General features: G+C 37.2%; 1 protein-coding gene across 3 annotated transcripts; it reads left to right on the plus strand.

The window, feature by feature from the left end:
* The first annotated feature begins 4,831 nt into the window (after positions 1-4,831).
* LOC115972930 (senescence-associated protein AAF, chlorolplastic-like) lies at positions 4,832-20,760 on the plus strand. 3 transcript variants are annotated; one of them, XR_004087574.1, is made up of 13 exons: positions 4,832-4,999; positions 8,996-9,389; positions 10,689-10,841; positions 11,302-11,375; positions 11,770-11,846; positions 11,953-12,024; positions 18,962-19,030; positions 19,230-19,276; positions 19,385-19,514; positions 19,601-19,669; positions 19,770-19,873; positions 20,065-20,186; positions 20,275-20,350. XR_004087574.1 is itself a non-coding variant. In XM_031093152.1 (13 exons), exons 2-13 carry the CDS (start codon positions 9,058-9,060, stop codon positions 20,602-20,604), a joined length of 1,377 nt encoding a protein of 458 aa, XP_030949012.1. In that variant the 5' UTR covers positions 4,835-4,999; positions 8,996-9,057; the 3' UTR covers positions 20,605-20,760. The 3 variants fall into 3 exon arrangements, 2 of the variants coding, with proteins under 2 accessions (XP_030949012.1, XP_030949013.1); XM_031093152.1 differs by lacking the exon at positions 20,065-20,186 and adding an exon at positions 20,431-20,760 and having other exon boundaries at positions 4,835-4,999; XM_031093153.1 differs by lacking the exon at positions 20,065-20,186 and adding an exon at positions 20,431-20,760 and having other exon boundaries at positions 4,835-4,999; positions 9,029-9,389.
* The last annotated feature ends 346 nt before the right edge of the window (positions 20,761-21,106 follow it).

Consider the following 21,106-nt stretch of genomic DNA (forward strand, 5'->3'; position numbering starts at 1 on the left):
CAATTGTTCCGTTTGGATGAGAAAGGGTTCTTATGATTGAGCTTTTACTCTTTTTGGTCCTTGATCTAATTCTTTCAATCTTTGTAGGACCCTTCATGCATTAGATGCTATATATTCATGCATTTGTGCATCTTGAATTTATTTGTATGCATTGCTTTTATTTTTTATCTTACTTTTATATTTTAGTTTTGTGTGAGTAAAAAATCCAAAACCACATAAAAAATGAAAATTTCAAAAAGTTTGATCGTATATGTTTGAGCACATATCACATGAGAGTTTAGTCTTGTACCTCCGTACTAATGGATTTGTGCATTTATGAGTTTAACTTGTTATGTATGCACATCTATCTTTGTGGGAAAAATCTTGACATTTATGTGTAATTATTGTAAATCAATCTTCAAACTTGTCATGAATGATTAGTCAATAGTCATGTTAGTTTTGATACATGCATAGACTTGTGCCTATATATCTTCCCACTCTTTTATGTTTTTGCTTCTAACTCAACAAATGTCAAATCTCGAAAATAGATAATGAGCTGCAAAAGCCATTACACACACTAGTATTCGATTAGGAAAAAGGGAAAACGACTTGTAATGAAAATGTATAGTGCCCAAAAGCCAAAGGCTTACTCTCAAAATTGAAATATCAAAAATTTCAAGTATCGATCTAAAAAAGAGATGTATTGTTCTTAAATGATCAAATGTTATAAGTTGAATGAAGCCAAAATGAAAAGTTTTAAAGATATGTAATCATTTTCTTGTGGGGGGTCATATATGTTCATTTCTATAATTAAGATAGACCACTTGACTTGGTACTAGTTGTGTATGACTTGATTGAATTGATCAATGAAACTTAATTCTAGACTAAGGACTATTCCACATTTGATATTCACACACAACACACATGCCTAATGTTCAATGAATGCCTTATTCATTTGTTCAATTGTACTTGTTTAAATATGATGTGTGTGTGCTCAACTATATATGGATCAAACTAAAAATAATTTTGATCATTTTATATGTATTTGGAAGTGATTTTTATTACTCTTCATGTTCATGTTTAGTACTTTCTTTGTTTTCATTATTTTAAACATGTTTTGTGTTGAAAAACAGATGTTGGAGTTTTTCGCGACTCACTCGCGAGTGAGCACTCAAGTTGCGAAAAAGACTTAGAAAATTTTATGAAAATTGTTTTTAAGTTGCGAAAAAGACTTAGAAAATTTCATGAAAATTGTTTTCACGACTCATCTCACGACTCGCCCAGTCACAAAATGCTTAGAATCAGCTTTTTAAAGAGCTTTTCGTGGGAAACCTGTTTTAAACCTCTCCCATCCTCTCTAAAACCTCTCTTTCAATATTTTTACATCAAAACCCAACCAATTTGAATGATTTTTCATTCCATTAACATCTCTAAGGTATTTCTAAACTCTTTTCATTTATTTTGATCCTTAGATTATGTTTTAGAAAGTTTTTGTGCTCTTGGTTAGGATTTTCCTCATAAGGGTTGGGAAAACTTAATTTTTGTCAAATTTTTATATGAGATTGGTTTCTTTTGATGATTTTCTTTGGATGTTGGCCCCTTGTGGCAAAAAAACATGTATTAAGAGTGGATTTCATGATGTTCATGTATTGTTTCACATTGTTGTTCACAGTGTGCACGTTAGGTGTTTGATAAAATGCCTCCTAGGCATTTTCTCACTTGTTTGGACTCCGATGAGTACCAAACTTTGGGGATTCTCATATTTTCTTATACGGAACATGTTTGGTTCATTAGTTGTGTATTTAACACACCTTACCCCATATGTGCATTTTCCATACATTGGTCATGCATTGCACATAGCTACCTCTTGCACACACCTTTGCTACCCTTATCATGCATTGGTCTATACCTTGTTTCTTCATTCTAGCATGTCATGTTTACCTTATATTTTGTAGCATTTTTTTTTTTTTTTTGTCTTTTGTTTGAGCTTCATTTCTCATTTATCTCTTTCTCTCATTTCTCCTTAACCTTTTGTCTATTCGTGTCAAAAAAAGGGAGAGTATACTCTAGAGTAGTATACCAGAGTTTTGTCAATTCTATATAACTCTTGTGCACATTCTTAGAGGGAGAAATTATATTTCTCATGCACATTTGTAGGGGGAGAGATATTTCATAAGGGAGATGTCCTAGGCATTTTCTCACTTGTTTGGACTCCGATGAGTACCAAACTTTGGGAATTCTCATATTTTCTCATAAGGAATATGTTTGGTTCATTGGTTGTGTATTTAACACACCTTACCCCATATGTGCATTTTCCGTACATTGGTCATGCATTGCACATAGCTACCTCTTGCACACACCTTTGCTAACTTTGTCATGCATTGGTCTATACCTTGTTTCTTCATCCTAGCATGTCATGTTTACCTTATATTTTGTAGCATTTTTTTTTTTTTTTTTCTTCTGTTTGAGCTTCATTTCTCCTTAACCTTTTGTCTATTCGTGTCAAAAAGGGGGAGAGTATACTCTAGAGTAGTATACCAGAAAGTTTTGTCAATTCTATATAACTCTTGTGCACATTCTTAGAGGGAGAAATTCTATTTCTCATGCACATTTGTAGGGGGAGAGATATTTCATAGGGGAGATGAATATACCAAGAGGGAGATACATATACCAAGGGAGAGAAGACATTGTGTTAATAATAAAACTTTGATTTGTTTGTTTTTCTTTATATTTTTTTTCTTGTTTGCTTTATGGTGCTTTGAGTTATGTTTAGTTTCTATGCTTTGTTGTTCTCATTGCATCATGTTTGTGTTGGACATGCATACATCCTTATGCTATTGTGCTTCATTGAATAGATGTTCGGATGATCATTTGCTTTACTATGTGATCATTGTAGTCATTTCTTTATGACTATTTTGGTGTTTGATCAAGTTGATCATATGTTTCACAACATGTTTGCTTGATCACTTTTTACTTATTACATTATACTTGTCCTTTTATCACTTGATTTACCTTGAGGGTCTAATGCGTTTTGTGCAAGTGTTTTAGGTTATAGGTTTTGTATTCCAAGTTCATCATAAGTTTTAGATTTAGGTGTAAGTGAGTTTTGTCATTGTTCTCAAACTCACGTTTAAATCTAGAGTCTGTTATAGGGTGTTTTGTCACAAAATAGTCAAAGGGGGAGATTATAAAGTTGTGATTTACAACTATATTTTATGTTGGCTTATTCTATGACAAAAAGTGTTGTAATTGCATTAAATTATTTCCTTGTATTTTGTGGGATTTAATTGTATTGAGTTTAGTATTAAATTTGTGAAGAATCGAGCATGAAATGAAGAATTAGAGCAGTTTCGCGATTGGCTCGCGAGTAGCTCGTGAGAAGGGTTCAAGGCACGTGAGAAGCACATGTTGGTAGCTAAAAAGTCATGCCAGCCTGGAAGATTTCGCGAGTGTCTCGCGGGTAAGGCCTTCCTGCGAAATACTCGCGAAACATTCTGCTTGGAGGATTTTTAAGTGTGATTTTCTTTCCTTTCACCCATACTATATATACCCTTATTACCCACAAAAGTAAGAGAGGCCATTCAGAGAGAAAAACCCAAGATAGGTTTTCTACAACACAACATACCCATCTTTTAGAGAGAGAACTACTCATCCTTAGTGAGAAATCATTATAGCATTTTCACCTTCCCTCTCCCACTGTCATACCTTGAAAGGAGATTTGTACCCAAACACAACCCACATCTATTCAGAGTGTAGAGAGTGTTTTGGAGCTTGGGAAGTTTTAGGGATTTGCCAAAAGAAGCGATGAGGCTTGGTGGATGCAATTAAGCGTATTGCGGGATCCGGAAAGCTAGAGATGCCATGACTCCGAGAAGTCCGTTGGTAGCAGAAGCTTGGAGGGCTCAAGTACATTGGGTAGACTAGGCTTGGAGAGTCTTTTGTTATTCGTATACTCTGACTTTATTCTCTAGTGGACTGATTTTGACTTGGAGGGTCGCGGAGAGGTTTTTTTGCAAAGTTCTTCGGTTTCCTCTTCGACAACATGTCTTGGTGTTATCTTATGGTTACATCTCTCTTCCCTTACTCTTGTGCTTTACTTTTATTATTTATTATTCATGTTTATGCACTAGAGTAGTTTTTGGGATTATTGCGCTTCATTTATTCTTGTTCCGCACTTAGATAAGTTATAATAAAAGCAATCTAGTCGTAATTTTAAAATTGGAATCTAAACAAGCTCTTGTATTTTCACACAAATTCGAGCTTTTAATTTCCTTCATTTTATAATTAATTTGTGTTAATTTGTTTTACCAACGGTTCTTTAACATATATCATCAAATGGGGTCTTTTTATTATTATTTTTTTCTCTTACTAAATTAGCATCTTTCAACCCTTAATCCAGTCAATGAAACCCTCTCATCAATATGTATAAAGATTCCTTATTAACAACCATGATATGTACCCACACAAGGAGGAAATGATGCCTGAGTCCCGTGGCCATGAATATGCATGTCAAATAATGTTCTCCAAGGTGTCAAGGATAGCATGTAATTGATGCAGGCGTGACCTTACTCATGGTGAGGTCCAAAAAGTTCACTTCCCAAACAAGTTATCGGACCTTTATCCATAATGGATAGGCTTTTTTGTCATTTAGCAAAAGAGCCGAGCAAAGCCATAAAATTTTTTAATCAGTAAAACAATAAAACCATAGTGACGTTGATATCATAATTGCAAGACACGTGGCAAAAGTAAGCAGGGCAAACCTCGAACTGCAGAGGAGGTCGCGTATGCTAAATTCTGTCCTTGTTTAGTAGTGTTGGCCTTCAAGGGGCCACAAGCTTCGTTTGTGGTTGCAATTTCCCTTCATAAATTTCTTGGCCTTGCATGGCCCAATTTGCTTCCCTCTCTTTCTCTCTCTAAAAATCACTCTACATATTCACCAGCTTTCCTTAATCCTTGTACTTCTACTTCTCTCTCTCTCTCTCTCTCTCTCTCTCTGGGAACTGAGTGCTATTTTCAACAGGTTAGTTTACTCATTAGTCTCATTGTTGTGCTTTTTCTTGCTTTCTGAACAGACTTTTTTTTTTTTTTTTTCAAATGCCTTGTGCTGTTATTCTACACTTTTCCTTAATGGGTATTCTTTATTTAAGCTGTAATTAGTGAGATTGAGTTGCAAAAGTTTTCCTTGTGTGGCACAACTCTGATACTTGTAGGTTTTGTTTGTACTAACCTTTTCCATATGAGTTTTTTTTTTTTTTTTTTGGCGGTATTTTTGAATTAATGATGCATGTTTGAGTATTGGAATTACTTAAAATATATTTTTGGCGGTATTTTTGTTTGGTTCTCTGAAATTGGTGGATAATCTTACCTGTATCTGGTATTTCGTACTAGGATTGCTTTAAACTTTACTAACAATTTTATCATGCTATACATCTGAATATAACAGAAACATGGAAAGATAAAATATCTTCATTTAATTGAGGTAGTGGAAATTATTAGGATAATAACTAGATGATAAAATTCAACTTAATCTTTTGAGATTAGTCATAGTTTAACATGGTATCAGAGCATGTGGTCATGAGTTCGAAACCTGCCTCTACTCTAGCTCCCATTTAAAACGTTAAAAATACTACTTGTTGGGCACCACTTATTAAGGGGGAGTCTAAGTGCACACGTGAGGGAGAGTATTAGAATAATAATTTTAATGATAAAATTCATAATTTTCTAACAATTTAAGCTTTTGGAAAAAGTGGTAGTTTGTCAACAATGATGAGCTTCATAGCTCAAGAATTTTCCAACGAAATAATTTATCACTTATTTAGGTTGATTTGAAGCTTGAAAAATCTTAGAATAAGAAATCAAAGGACTTCTCCCTCACAGTGTTGATCCATTAATGAGGACAAGCATTTTTGCTTGAAATACATGAGAAAGTGCTAATGTTTTGACAGATGATCTTTGTCTAATTGACTATTTGGCCATAGAATAGATAGAAATAGCATGTCTTTTTTCTTCATTTTCTTGCACATTCCGTGTGAGTGTGATAATGTGAGCCAAGCTCTGCTGTTATTTGTTATGGTATTAACTTCAACATATATAAGTGTCACAAGAGACTTTTGGGCTATGATTATGGCCATGACATGAAATTCATGTTTTAATGTGGCCTCAAAATGGCAAGATACTTTGCAGAAGAATTACATCAATGTATTATATGAGATACCTCTTAGATGCAAGACAGATTCCCTTGATTAATTATTATGTTTAGAGGCTCAAAGTACTTTTCCACAAGTTAAAATGGCTTAAATTTGATGCAATTGTAAATTTTATGAGTGCATAGGTGCCATGAGAGACTTGTAAGGGATATTTTGATGCGGGAGACGCAAGAAAATTATTATTTAGTATTATTTATGTTTGCTAGTCAATTGTATTTTTATGTTTTAGGTTTTATTAGTTTATTGGGTTATTAGTATTTTAATTTAGAAGCAAGGGTATTTTTGTAATAAGGCAATTAGGGTTTCCTAGCCAATAAGGGTATTTTTGTAATAAGGCAATTAGGGTTTCCTAGCCAATTAGAACTAGGGTTTAGTAATCCTTTATAAGCAACCTATTGTACTCCTTGAGGAGATAGTTGATATTTTGATGAATGAAAACAATGGCCATTTGGTCTTTCTTTGGTCTGGTGCTGACTCTAGATCTACCCTAGGTGCTAACTCCTAGTGGTTTCCCCGCTTGGTGCTGACTCCAAGCAAGGCCTAGGTGCTGACTCCTAGGTCATATCCTTTATTTTTCCGTTCTTTCAATATTGTTCTGGTTGTCCTGCGTCAGTTTTGGTATCGGAGCAAACACCGATCTGTTGAAGCATCACCGCAGGAAAGAACCAGAAAATATCACCCACAAAAAAAAAAAGAAAAAAAAAAAAAAACCCACAAGATCAACACCCACCGCCTCAAAACCCATCAACCACCAGCCGCCGAAACCCACAAGATCAACACCCACCGCCCCAAAACCCAACAGCCACCAGCTGCCGAACCCACAGTAGCTATTTGTTAAAGCACTATTTTAGAGAATCATGGAAATATTAGAAGCACCTTATTTTGATGGTTATGAAACTTATCCACGAGATTTTGTCAACTGGATGAATGGGATGGAGCGATTCTTTGAGCAAGCAAATTTTGCAGATAACATAAAGGTTAGGTATGCCAAGTCGAAGTTAGTAGGTAAAGCACAGAGGTTTTGGGAGAATCTTGAACGTTTCCGCTATATGGATTATGAACCTGCCATTACTGTGTGGGAAGATATGAAAGAAAAGCTTTGTGATGAGTATTTGTCACCATACTATCGAGCTAAGTATCTACCCCAATTTCAGTGTGGTACTTTTCAAGTTGAAGCAAATGCGATGAATCCTCATCCTCATCCCATATCATGTCCTCAGTGCACTTTTGAACAATCTACCAAGGAATTATCTACCAGGAAAGCAACGGAATTAACTGTAAAGCCCATGAAAGAGATTCAAGACAAGATTGCTCAGATGAAGCAAATGAAGACTCAACTTGATTCAATTGGGAAGCCAAGGATAATTGATCACAATGAACTTATTGCTGCCCCCATAGAAGACAACATTGATGGTGATATCTTGGTCGTGGAGAATCCTCCAGCAACACCAAAGCCTAATGTTGACATAGACGTACATGCCTCGACAAGTGTTGCTTTAACAAGCGTGCAAGGAAATGAATCTATTGAAGAACAGCAAGGTGAAAAGATGGCGCCTAAAGAGAGTATTGTGTTAGAGGGTGAACATGATGTGAAAGTTGGAGTTGTTGAATGTGCTTCTAATCAACCCTCCACAGTCCTTGAAGATCTACATCTTGGTGAAGTCGAAGAGGTTAAAACAACTTTGCTTCCTATGGTTCATAAGGTTCAAGAAGAGATTATACTGATTCCACACATTGATTTTGTTATTCCAAATGAGTTTGATGTGGTGGAATTCAAGGTTTTTTTTTTCCCTGTGCTCCCTAAGGTGATTTCAGACTTGAAGCAAGTGTTATTTATCAACATCCTAATCCTTCAATGCTTTAAAACTCGAGGTCGAGTTTTCTCCAACCAGAGGAGAATGATGCGGGAGACACAAGAAAATTATTATTTAGTATTATTTATGTTTGCTAGTTAATTGTATTTTTATGTTTTAGGTTTTATTAGTTTATTGGGTTATTAGTATTTTAATTTAGAAGCAAGGGTATTTTTGTAATAAGGCAATTAGGGTTTCCTAGCCAATAAGGGTATTTTTGTAATAAGGCAATTAGGGTTTCCTAGCCAATTAGAACTAGGGTTTAGTAATCCTTTATAAGCAACCTATTGTACTCCTTGAGGAGATAGTTGATATTTTGATGAATGAAAACAATGGTCGTTTGGTCTTTCTTTGGTCTGGTGCTGACTCCAGATCTACCTTAGGTGCTGACTCCTAGTGGTTTCCCCGCTTGGTGCTGACTCCAAGCAAGGCCTAGGTGCTGACTCCTAGGTCATATCCTTTATTTTTCCGTTCTTTCAATATTGTTCTGGTTGTCTGGTTGTCCTGCGTCATATTTATAGGGATATCTGGAGGGAAAAAAAAAAAAAAAAAAGTGTCCTCCTTTGGAAAGTAATAACTTGATGGTGACCAAGGTCATACATAGTGCTATGTTTGCAGCTTCTCCAAATTAACTGCTTTTCTATCACTGGTCAATATTTATAACGCTTTGATTATGTGGTTGTTAACTTAACCCCCCCCCCCCCCCCCCCACCCCAAATTCTTTTCTAGTTTCTCTCCCCTTTTGCCTTAGTTGTCATGTTCTATTTTCAATATAAGCATAAATGGTAATGGTAAGGTATTTTGTAAATTTTTGTGTATGATTGCAGTTTTTATTTCTTCCAATATACCTTTTGTCATGTTATAAAATTTGTAGTTGTTCATTTTCCACAAAATACTTAAAAAAAACTTATAGAACATATGACACATCCTGATGATATCATTTTGGTTTTACTCAAGATTTGAGCTTCTGTAAGGGAAATGCTGTTTAACGTCCATTCATTGCTGTCCTGATTCTTCCAATGGCAATTAATGCAAGCAAGGTTTCAAGTGGTCCTGTGGTGACTGATAGGACAAATGTCTCTAGATTCACTGGATCTGCATCTTCTTTTGCCATGTCACCGCAACACAAATTGCAGCTTACAAGTCAAGGAATTGAACTTAGACAATCAAGCCCTGGGCGTCTCTTGAAAGCAAGCTCAAGCTTTTCTGGTGAGGGTTTGTGGGGCATATGTCGAAAACCTTTTAGTTTCATTTCTCGGGGCTCTTCTCTGTTATGTCGGTCAAGAAAAACACATAATACTGAAGCAAAAGAATGTGTTACAACTTATGGTGATTGTGAAGATGTAACTAGGTAAGAATGATTAAGTATAAATGAGCAACTACCATTTTATTGATGTAGTTTTCCATACTTTAATTTTATTCTTTTTTTAAACTTGTCATGATGCATGTATTCTTAAGTTTCTGGAAAGGATTTACTATGACATGTATATTTTAAAAGGGTATTGTTTTTTTTCCATGTCTGCAAGGCAGCAAGGTGTTGGAAATGGCTACCTAAAATCTAGATATGGGAAGATGGCTGTATCTGTCACTATTTTCATAACTGAAGGTGTTGAAATAGATATAATTGAATGTGGATGGGATATATAATGATGAACTTTTTAACTATAAAATAGTTACTTTTACGAAAAGGCTACATGTTTCAGATTAATCCTTATGCTAATATCCAATGTGTTAGACATCCATCATGTTTGTCATCTCAGCACATTTCCAAACACCCATAGGGATTAGTTGTTAGTTTGAGAGCTGTTGCACTGAAGCATATGCCCTTCGTTTAGCATGCAAGTGTCACAATCTGCAGACCGTCTTCTATGGCTAACTAGTTAAAACATACATGTAAGTTGGACATTATGACATGTATATGTCTAGGTAATTAGAATTAATTTCCATAACCTTGTAGCTTTGCTTTGCATCAAGCATGTGATATTTCCTGGTCTCTATTGGGCCAATAATGCTAGGAATTAGATAAGGCTTCATCAACATATTAGCATGGTTATTGAAGGACTAATTAAAGATGAATGTGTCATCATATCTGTTGGGTAGAAAATCTCACCACATTTACAAATGAAATGAAATTTTTATAAAAGGTAACATAGCATTGGTTTATGTGTTCCATCCCGCAAGGCCAAAATCTCAAAATTACTTGAGCACTTGTGTAACAGGAGTGGAAAACATGGACATATAGGTTCTGTATGGCTATTATAGATCTACTCTACTTTTTTCTCCCTGGGAAATCTATGTGTACTCATATATGTTTGGTGAAGCCTTTCTTCACTTATCTAAAGTACAGCTTTTTCTACTCTTTACATATTTTCACCTACAAAGTAAGGTTATTCTCCACTATGTTCAGCAATATCTATATTCCAGTTCTATATACTTCTGTTACAATGGCTATTGTTCTTTAGTAAACACTTCATTTGTAACTAGAAAATGAAATTGTAAGGAAAAAAAAAACTAGACAAGCCCTTATGCTTCTTTGCCAAATGATTGTGCAATTTCATGCTTCCTGATGTTGACTTGTGTTGAGCTTTTAAGTTAGTTGATGCTTTCATTTTATTTTATCTATATTTCTAAAAATCCTGTTGTAAAGCAGTGCACAAATTGGAGATGAAGAAGATGAGCATCAAGCCATGCCTAAGAGAACTACTCACTCCAATCTGGGCTTAGCCGAAGCTTGTAAATATGTCTACAATGATGCTAAGTTTGTAAATGAAAGGGCTCGTAATGACATTTTCTTGCTTTCTCGGTAATCCTCAGTACTATGTACGCCTGATTATTAAGAGCTTGCAATGATGATCATGAATACCATGCATTGTGGATGTAAGATTATAGAAATTTGGTGAACTAGATAACTCTTTTTTTTTTTTAAATTACATGTAATGAATTCTTGGGTTCAAACTAGGCTAATTGGTAAAGCCTTAGGGCATCATATTGGAAACATGAGATTGAACCTGCTCACACCGAGGATTTAAGAGAGAGTGTGGGGGCAAAAAGGGGGTGGGGGGGGATTCATTCAGGTTGAGCATTTCTTTCTTAGAAAATTTGTGTATGAATTAAGCCTATCTAATAAAATCAGTGGAACATGGCACAGTGGTTCTGTTTGGTTGGGTTTAAATATTAGTTGTTGGTATTAGCTTGGCTATACATGGCCTTTAAAGTATTTTGATTTTATGTAAATGCATTAATGGTTTTCCACTTAATGTCAGTGGCATAATGAGGTTGGATGCCCGTGCACGTCAAGATTTAGCTATTCTTGAGTCAGAGTTTCTTAAGCTCAATGGTAAAGCTTTTTCCTCCCTCTCCAGCTTTAAGAGCTGTCCAATTGCTAAATATATGTTAATTGGGCAATAATGAAATAATCCAAAGTTGTACTGCAAAATAAGTAGAATGAGCTTGTTTTATGGCATAAAAGACTTTATCTTGAGTGTATAGAATCAAATTCACAAAATTTCAGGTATCTATGTCACTAAAATATTCCATTTTTTGTTTGTAGTGATGATTTCTCTTTTTCTTTTTCCTTATTTTTTTGGTGTTGGGGGGTGGGGGGATGGCTATTTCCCATAACCTGCAGTGGAATTGATTTTGTTTTTCCGTGGTGCCCTAACATGTTATTACTAATTTGTTGTGTTTTATCACATTTAAGGTTTTCCTCATGCTGACCTTATGCTTTGTAGCCCGGGCAAGAGAGGATACCGAGAAAATTGACCGTGATGTGAAAAAAAGGGCTGAACACCTGCATCATATTGCCACTGTATGTATGGCCAAATTCTTCAATATTGGTTTACTTAGGGATGAAGACACGAATTTGCCATTGCCTATGTGGTTGATATTTCAATGATCTTTGTATCCTCTTGCAGACATTGACAGACAAAGCTCAATCTAGGTTGAAAAGAGCTGCTGACAAGCATTGGAGTGATGGAGCCCTAGAGGTGCCATTACTATTTTAATTATCTTGTACTTCCTGTATGTCCACAAAATTCTAAATCTGTTAAGTTGTACAGGACCCTTACGATTTTATTTCTATCCAAACATAAGGGGGTTCAAATGTTGTAATTGAAAGTTTTGGATTAAACTGTGATAGGACCAAAACCCAAGGAGATAAATTGTAATTTCCTCTAAATTTTATTATTAAGGATAGAGGTTGGACCTTGGTGTGATAGCAAGTGCTATCCTAGAAATTTTATAATAATTATTGTGAAATAATAGGAATTTGAATTAGTTTAATACTTCCATACATGGTAAAGATTGGATTCTTCTAGTTGGCTGCCTAGATAGTGTAAAATTAAGTAATGTTGCATATAGAATAAATAGCATTAGAAATGAAAATTCATATTACATATGGAAGTACATGTATCAAAAGTTCATGCTTCTGTTTGGATTATTTTTTTAAGCGTGAATATGTGGTGTGTTAAAATCTGACATGTGTACAACATGGGTATCCTTTGCCTTTAGAAGCAGAGTAATGCTACAAACACAACAATTGAGTTGGCAAGATTTTATGGTTCTCATCTAGACCAACTACTGACATCATTTTTTTAACTACCATTAACAATTTGCCGCCTTAAATGGCTGCTCTTCCCCACCCCCATCACTCACCCCTCCCTCATCCTATCCACCCTCCTCCACCTCACCTCCACCCCCTCCCACAACCATCACTTTCTTTTTTTCCTTTTTTGCCGCCCTTCCATATTCCTTCTCCCCCACCTTGCTTCCCTTCACAGTTTGGGGTTTTCCCATATCCCCATCCCCGTCCTCCATCATTGCCTTCCCCATCCCCACCACTTTAGGGGTCTAACCATGTTTTGCCAAAACTGCCTAACCTTGCACCTGTACCTTCAGCCACACCAGATATCCCCACTATAGAAACTTCACAGAAAATCCCTCCTTTACCTCAATCCTTGGTCCACGGGGGCAGTAAGAGGTCGTTTCGCATTGATGCCAAACTTTTTTCTTTCTCTTTTGATGGGAGGCGATCTGATTCGTATGCTATACATGAGTCACGTCGGGATGTTAAGAGCTCTATTTGGGTTGGACATAAGGGTATGGAGTGGATCCTTACTTGTCTCGTTGATATATGAGACTGGGTGCCTGGTCGAGCTTTACTCTGTAAGAGATTTAGGGAATATAACAAAGCTGGTCTTTTTGTAGTTATTGCGGTAAATTTTGGAGGGTCTAGGAAAGGCTCTATTATGATACCAACAAGCTCCAATCGTGCAGATTGGTCTTTGTTTTAGAGAGAGATGAGGAATTTTTTCACTGGTGCAAAACTAGTTTCTATGGCCGAAGCATCCTCCAAAAATGATGGGGGTGGAGGAGGTCAGTCTACTATTGGTCACCAGAGTGGGAAGCTTTTGTCTGTTTATAGTAATCAAGAAAAGATCAAGAATTTTGAAAAATTTGGAACAAATTTGGGGCTGAACAGGATTCCTGGAGTTCTCATAGAAAATGGTTCAGTTATAAATGGCAATGGGCTTTTAAATTTTAAGTTGACTCCTGCTATTTTGGCTTTGAGAGTGTGCAAGCCTAAGGGCGACAGACGTACTGTGATCTATCTAGGTGCAAAGGATTTCAGATGGTCGAAGGCTTTAAGTGGTGGGCCAGAAGTTCCTAAACAAACTGGTGGGCTTGTCAAAGCCCATCCTGTGGCCACAGTATCTTCACTAAGTGAGGGTACTTTGGTCAAACCCATTTCTTTAAAGGGTTATTCTGATGGTCAGTCTTCGTGGGTAAAAGGGGAGAGCTCGAGAGCTGCGGTGCCAGCGAGTGCAATGAGTGCGACGGAGGGTTCTGATCTTGGGTTTTTGGGCGAGGAGGTGACCAATCAAAGGAAGAGGGATGAGACCCATACTCTGATAGCTGGTGTGTGGAGGCTAGGGACGACGGCGATGCTGATGGGACTTAGGTTTGATGTTTCCTCTGATCTTCGGCATCAAGGTGCTGCTCATAACTATTTTTCTCCTTTGTCGGGTATGGGTAACGAGAAGGGTCTCTGTTTTGGAGAGAGAGAGATAACTCCACGATGGTTCCAGGTGAGAAGGGAGAAAAATGGAGCAATCCTATTGTTGAGCCAATGTCGCCAAGCCACTTGGATGGGGTTGAGCTGTTAAAGGAAGGGCCTGAGCATCTTCTGGTTCAGTGGAAGTACAGTGAAGTTAATCTTAGTGGCTTTTTTCATGGAGAGGATAAGAGTGGATTTTTGGAGTGCTTACCTCTATCTAAATGGGATCCCAATGAACAAAAGAAGTTGGAGGTGATCTAGGAAGGTGATGAGGGAGACGTTTGGGGGTCAGTGGTGAAAAATTCGAAATGAGTTTGTAGCCTGATGAAAATTTTCTGTAGAATTGTGGGTTTTCCTGTTGTTAAGCACGAAGATCAATGTCTGGCTCTGTTTCGTTTTCTCGAACAAGACTGTGTTGATGTTGTTAGTGTTGGGACTTCTAAGAGAATTGTGAACTCAAAGCAGAAAGGGTTAGGGAACTCAAAGGTTTGATTTCTTCTATTAATTATGATGGGATAGCATCTAAGGGGAGGAACAGAGACTTCTCAGTAGGTACGGAGGCGATTACCAGTTTTAAATTAGTTTACAGCTGCTATCTTGGAATGTTAAGGGATCAAATAATCCTCAGAAGCGAGAGGTATGTAAAAATTTTCTCAAGAAGTGGAAGTGTGATATGGTTTGGTTTCAAGAAACTAAGCTGTCTTCTTTAAACTCTTACTAATGTTTGAAGCCTTTGGGGTAGTCTGTTCCTAGATTGGGTTGTTCTAGATGCAATCAATACTGTAGGGGGGGTGTTATTGGATTGGGATGAGAGTTTTTGAAAAAGTTGATTGTGTTGTTGGTCTGTTTTCTGTTAATGTTTTACTGAAGGGGGTTGTAGATGATTTTGTATGGGCTTGTTCAAGAGTGTATGGGCCTAATGAGGATAATCAGTGGGGTGCTCTATGGGAGGAGCTTACAAGGATGCACTCCAAGTGGAATACAGTATGGTGTGTTTTTGAGGATTTCAATACCATTCGATATCCGAGTGAGAGGTTTGGTTGTGAGGCTTTTAGTCCAGCTATGTTTGCTTTTTCAAACTTCATTGAAGCTAATTACCTTGTGGACTTACCTCTTGAAGGGACTTCGTTTACTTGGTTTAGAGATTCAGGGACAGTTTGAATGTCAAGAATTGATAGAACCTTGGCATCGGTGGATTGGGTAGATCACTTTGGAAACGTGTCTCAAAGTGTACTCCCTCATGTAGTTTCTGATCATTGTCCTCTTTTGGTGGTGGCTGGTAGTGTTAATAAAGGTCGGAGTGCCTTTAAGTTTGAGAATATGTGGTTGAAAGAAGAGGGTTTGTAGAGAAGGTTCGGCAATGGTGGAATGGGTATTGCTTTTCGGGTTCTCCTAGCTTAATTCTGGCTCATAAATTGAAAGCTCTTAAAGAAGACTTGAAAAAGTGGAATAAGGAAGAATTTGGAGATCTGGCCTTTAGGAAGAAATGTCTTTTATCTGAATTGTTGGGTTTGGATGCTAGGAGGACTTGTCAGGCCTTTCTCAGGAGGATCAAACTCGTCGTATTTAGATTAAAGGTGAGATTGCACACCTTGCCTCTTTGGAGGAGATTTCTTGGAGACGAAAGTCTCGGATTTTATTTGTGAAGGAGAGGGACAATAATACTTGTTTTTTTCATCGGGTTGCAAACTCCCATAGAATAACTAATCATATTCGGGGCATAGAAGTGGATGGTGTCCTCTATGAGGATGAGGAAGAGGTGCGGTCTAAGATGGTCCATTTTTATTAGAGTTTGTATATTGAGTCTAATACTTGGCGCCCTTCTATGGATGGATTAGAGTTTGCTAGAATTGAGGAGGCTGAGTGGCTTGAATTAGAGAGGGATTTTTCTAAAGAGGAAGTGGTAAAGGTTCTTCAAGAGATGGAGGGTGATAAAGCCCCAAGTCCTGACAGTTTCACTATGGCATTTTTTCAAAAATGCTGGAGTGTAGTGGAAATAGATGTCATGGCTTTTTTGATCATTTCCATAGGAGCTTAGAGTTTGAATGGTCTCTGAATGCTTCTTTTCTATCTCTGATTCCCAAGAAGAATAATGCTTTGAATATCAAAGATTTTAGGCCTATCAGCTTAGTGGGCAGTGTGTATAAGCTTTTGTCTAAGGTTTTAGCTAACAGATTGAGATGGGTGCTGGATAACCTTATTTCGGAGTCTCAGAATTCTTTTGTTGGTGGCAGACAGATTTTGGATTCAGTGCTTATTGCTAATAAATGTTTAGATAGTAGACTGAAGTGTCGTACTCCGGGGGTGGTGTGTAAGTTAGACATTGAGAAAGCATATGATCATGTGAATTGGGACACATTGTTTTATTTGTTGGAGAGGATGGGCTGTGGGGATAGATGAAGGAGATGGAAGACTTGTATCTTTACTGTTCGCTTCTTAGTTCTGGTGAATGAATCTCCTGCTAGTTTCTTTGGTAGCTCTAGAGGTCTCTGACAAGGTGATCTGTTGTCTCCCCTTCTCTTTCTTTTGATCATGGAGGTTTTAAGTCGTATCCTGAAGAAAATTGAGGAAGGTGGTTTCATTCAGGGTTTTCATGTAGGTCCTATTAATTCTATTGGTGTCTGTGTTTCTCACCTTTTATTTGCTAATGATACCATTCTTTTCTATGATGCCTCTAGAGAGCAGATTATTTCTATTAGGCTGGTTTTGTCTTGTTTTCAAGCTTTTACTGGTTTGAATGTGAATGTGGGGAAAAGTGAAATTGTCCCTATTGGGGAGGTGCGTAACATTCAGTCTTTGGCTAATATTCTTCAATGCAGGGTGGGCAGTTTGCCTATGATTTACTTGGATATGCCATTGGGAACTTTGTATAAAATAGCTTCTATTTGGAATCCGATCCTTGAGAGGATGGAAAAGAAGCTTTCAGGCTAGAAGCGGCTTTATTTGTCAAAGGGTGGTAGACTCACCTTGCTGAAAAGTACCATTTCAAGCCTTCCAACTTATTACCTTTCCCTTTTTACTATCCCTAAAGCTGTGGCGACTAGATTGGAACGCATTCAGAGGAACTTTTTGTGGGGTTCATCAGTTGAGTGTTTCAAATATCCTTTGGTGGATTGGGAAAAGGTCTACTTATCGCGTGAGTTGGGTGGTTTGGGAATTCGGAAGATGGCATCTTTTAATCAGACCCTATTAGGGAAATGGCTTTGGAGGTATGGCCATGAAACCACTCATCTGTGGCGATGGGTCATTGCCATGAAATATGGGGAGGGAAAAGGGGGTTGGTGCACTAGAACTTGTAATAGGGCTCATGGTTGCGGGTTATGGCAGAGTATTAGTGAAGGGTGGGAAACTTTCGCTAGGCATTTCTCTTTTGTGGTGGGGGATGGTTCTTGTATTCTTTTTTGGCATGATAAGTGGACTGGGGATGTTTCTCTTAAAATTATTTATCCTCAGTTATTTTTGTGTTCAGCCAATAAGGAGGCTTATATTTTTGATGTGTTAAAGCCCTCCAGTGGGTGATAATGACAGAGTGTGGAGTTTAAGATTTCATAGGGAATTCAATGATTGAGAGTTGGTGGCTTCCTACTCCCTTCTTCATTTCATCCAAACTCGTATTCCTAGGGGTGGAGGGTGTTACAAGCTTTGTTGGGATTTTAATGGAAGTGGGAAGTTTGATGCTCGGTCTTTTTATCATAAGATTCAAAATGCAACTCCTTCCACTTTCCTTTGGAAGGGCATTTGGAAAGTTAAGGTTCTTAAAAGGGTGACTTTTTTTATGTGGACAGCAGCTCATGGTCAGATTCTAACCTTGGATAATCTTATTCTTCGTGGTCGCCTTTTGGCAAATCGTTGTTGTATGTGCTGTTGTAATGCGGAATCTATGGATCACATTACTTTTTTATCTGATGGCTCATTCTTTGTGGATGTATATGCTTCGGTTGTTTGAGATCAATTGGATCATGCCAAGTTCAGTTGTGGACTCATTATTTTGTTTGTATCATTGGCTTGGGGAAGCCTAGTTCTAAGATTTGGGATTTGGTTCCAAGCTGTTTAATGTGAACTATTTGGACTAAACGAAATCGGCGGTCTTTCGAGGATGAGGGGAAAACTGTGGTTCAGCTATTAGAGCTTTGCCAGCGGACCCTCTTTGATTGGTCTCGATGTTGGGGTTTCTCGGATTGTTCTACCCTTATGGGTTTTCTTTCGTCTATTAGAATAGTTAGGGGCTGCTTCTATCTTTTTATTCCTTTGTTCACTACCGTGAACTCTTTGTGTTTTTCTTGCTATTCTTTTATTGATAATATTCTCTTCTTACTTATAAAAAAAAAATAAAAAAAAAAACAATTTGCCGCCTTGGCAATTGTGAAATTTTTTGTACCTAGAGTTATTGTTAGAAGCACCCATACAACACAAGAAAGAGGCAACTAGGTTGGTAACATGGGAAATGTGCCATGGAGTTAGAGATGTTGGCAATAGATTATAGAAATGATACAATTTGCAACATAATTAGAGGAGCCTAATTAAAAGGGAGACATGGTTTGCATGAAATGCTAAAAGTGAATTAAACAGAGGAACCAACTAGGTCTAGGTGAGAAGGGCAATGGGAAGGGGATATGATCAAAAAATTATTCCTGATGTTACACATGGTGGTGTGCTTTGATGCACATAGAATACTTGCAAATATGTGTGTTTAATGTGTTTGAATATTACTGTTGTGAGTAATATGATAGCAGTACTTTATTTGGACTTTGTTGCTTGAATAAAATTTCTTAGCTCCTTCCATCCCCACTTCCCAAAAAAAAAACCTGTCACAAGTAATACATGTTATATGTAAGTCATATTTATGCCACCATTTGACTCATTTTCAGGCTGATTTGCGACTTGCTGACTTCCGTGCAAAACAACGCGCAATGGAAGATGCACTAATGGCTTTGGAGGTCAACTGTTCTATTCTTTGATGCTGATTATGAATGGGATAATTTATAGGATGATCTCTTATTCATAGTTTTCATTCGTCATGATGGAGATTTGCTTGATACTAATCTTTATCATATCTTTTTTATTTTGAATAATATTATGGACATTCTTATTTTTGCTTCTAAGGTTATATTTCATTCCTGTTTTGTGAATATGCAGTTGATAAAAAATATCCATGACATGATGGTGAGCAAGATGTACAAATTGTAAGTTTTTTTCCCCCAGTTAGTATTATCTACCCCTCACCTCATCCCCTGCAGGAGGTGATAAATTAAACAGCCTTGAAACCCTAATTTCTAATATGTTCAATCCAGTCCTCTGCGTCAGTCTAAAGGATCTCTATCAGGCAACAACATGATGGGGCGTATAATGCTTGAAAAGAATGGGAAAACTCTTGATTTCTTCCCTGGAGAAGTGTCAACTGATCGTATCGCTGCTATTCAGGTTCTTTGTTATGGCTTATAACACTTTTAACCATCAGTTGCATCAGGAATTATGACTTTTGTATGGTTTCGTTTCATAATGTGCAGGAAGCTTACTGGAGTATGGCATCTGTACTCTCTGAAGCTGATGGGATTGACTATACTGATCCTGAAGAGGTTCAAATTTCCTTGTATTCATGCCCCTGATCTGAGGGACCGTTAGTGTTATTATGGTTTCAGTATCTGTTTATTGACTACTATTTACTATCTGGAGCAGCTTGAGCTGTTGATTGCAACTCTTATAGATCTCGATGCAATGGATGGTAAAAGTAGTGTCTCACTATTGGCAGAGTGTTCAAGTTCTCCTGATGTCAATACTAGGTGAGCTAATTATGCATAGCTTCTTATATTATATTGTAATATTACAGCCCAATCCTGTTAAAACTTCTTGTAAGCATGAACATTATTCTGCACATAGATCAGCAGCATGGCCATAAGCGGTCACTTTTGCTGCACTTGAACAATATTTTTGTCATCCCATAATGATAATCGCAATGGCTGCAAAGTAGCAGTACTTAGGTAAGCACAAGTTTATTAGCCACATTGGTCAATGGTATCATGTTTGACAAAATTCTGAAGGAAGTTTCGGTTATATAGCAATATAACACCAAGATGGAAACCTGAAAGTATTCTGGTAAAAACATTTACTTTCATAATTGAGATATTATTAGTATACCTTACTTTGTGAGTAATTTATTCTTCCTTGTTATTTTGTGGTATAGAAAAGCCGTTGCCAATGCATTGGCAGCAGCCCCATCCATGTGGACTCTTGGAAATGCAGGCATGGGAGCCTTACAGGTAGTTGATTCTGAGTATCACAGTAATACTTTTGTACACTTAGTGGCAGAAACTGATGTTTCTGGTTCCCTTCTCTTTAGAGATTGGCGGAAGATAGTAACCCAGCAATTGCTATTGCGGCATCCAAGGCTATCTATGAACTAAAGAAACAATGGGAGATAAATGAAGGAGACAGCTGGAGGTTTATGATGAACCAGGAGACCATGGAGGAAGTAGATAGTCAAAGAGCAGATGATGATACAGATACACATTGAAGTACTTTTATTTAAACTACTGACTGTAGGTATTTACATGAAGGTCTCAGTAGTAGGTTAAACCCTCTGATCATTAGAAACTGATTAGTACTGATGTAAAGGAAAATGCTGTTATATTATAAATTAGCTTATTTATCAATTAATCTCCAATTTCCCTTGCTTGTAAGTATATGGATATTCTTTCTTCTCTTTAATCTCTAGAGTTTTTACTGGTGGCATTGCAGGACTGGAGTGAAAAGGCTCTTACTCATCCACTATACAGGGCGTGGAGCTTCTATATGTATGCAGTAACATGAATCACGACAACTTCTACTTGGATGAATGATGAGACTGTGGTCCTCATGCATATTAGAGGGGGCAACTTAAAGAATTGCATTTGGTTAAGATGGCTAGTCTTGCATGACATTTTGTTTTCCCTTTTGGTTTCGACACTGGAATTTTGCACATTTAACGTCCCACCTGAAGTAATTATCCTTTTGAGGTTTTGCCTCCCATCTGAAGT

The sequence above is a fragment of the Quercus lobata genome, unplaced genomic scaffold (genome assembly GCF_001633185.2).
Source record: "Quercus lobata isolate SW786 unplaced genomic scaffold, ValleyOak3.0 Primary Assembly Scq3eQI_100, whole genome shotgun sequence".
Taxonomy (NCBI): Eukaryota; Viridiplantae; Streptophyta; class Magnoliopsida; order Fagales; family Fagaceae; genus Quercus; species Quercus lobata.

What these genes read in the sequence shown, in the direction of transcription:
- LOC115972930 (XM_031093152.1), top strand. Translation starts at nt 9,058, where the DNA reads ATGGCAATTAATGCAAGCAAGGTTTCAAGTGGTCCTGTGGTGACTGAT. An exon ending in GATTGTGAAGATGTAACTAG is followed by an intron (nt 9,390 to 10,688) that starts GTAAGAATGATT and finishes GTTGTAAAGCAG; the next exon opens with TGCACAAATTGGAGATGAAG. An exon ending in ACTATACTGATCCTGAAGAG is followed by an intron (nt 19,670 to 19,769) that starts GTTCAAATTTCC and finishes TATCTGGAGCAG; the next exon opens with CTTGAGCTGTTGATTGCAAC.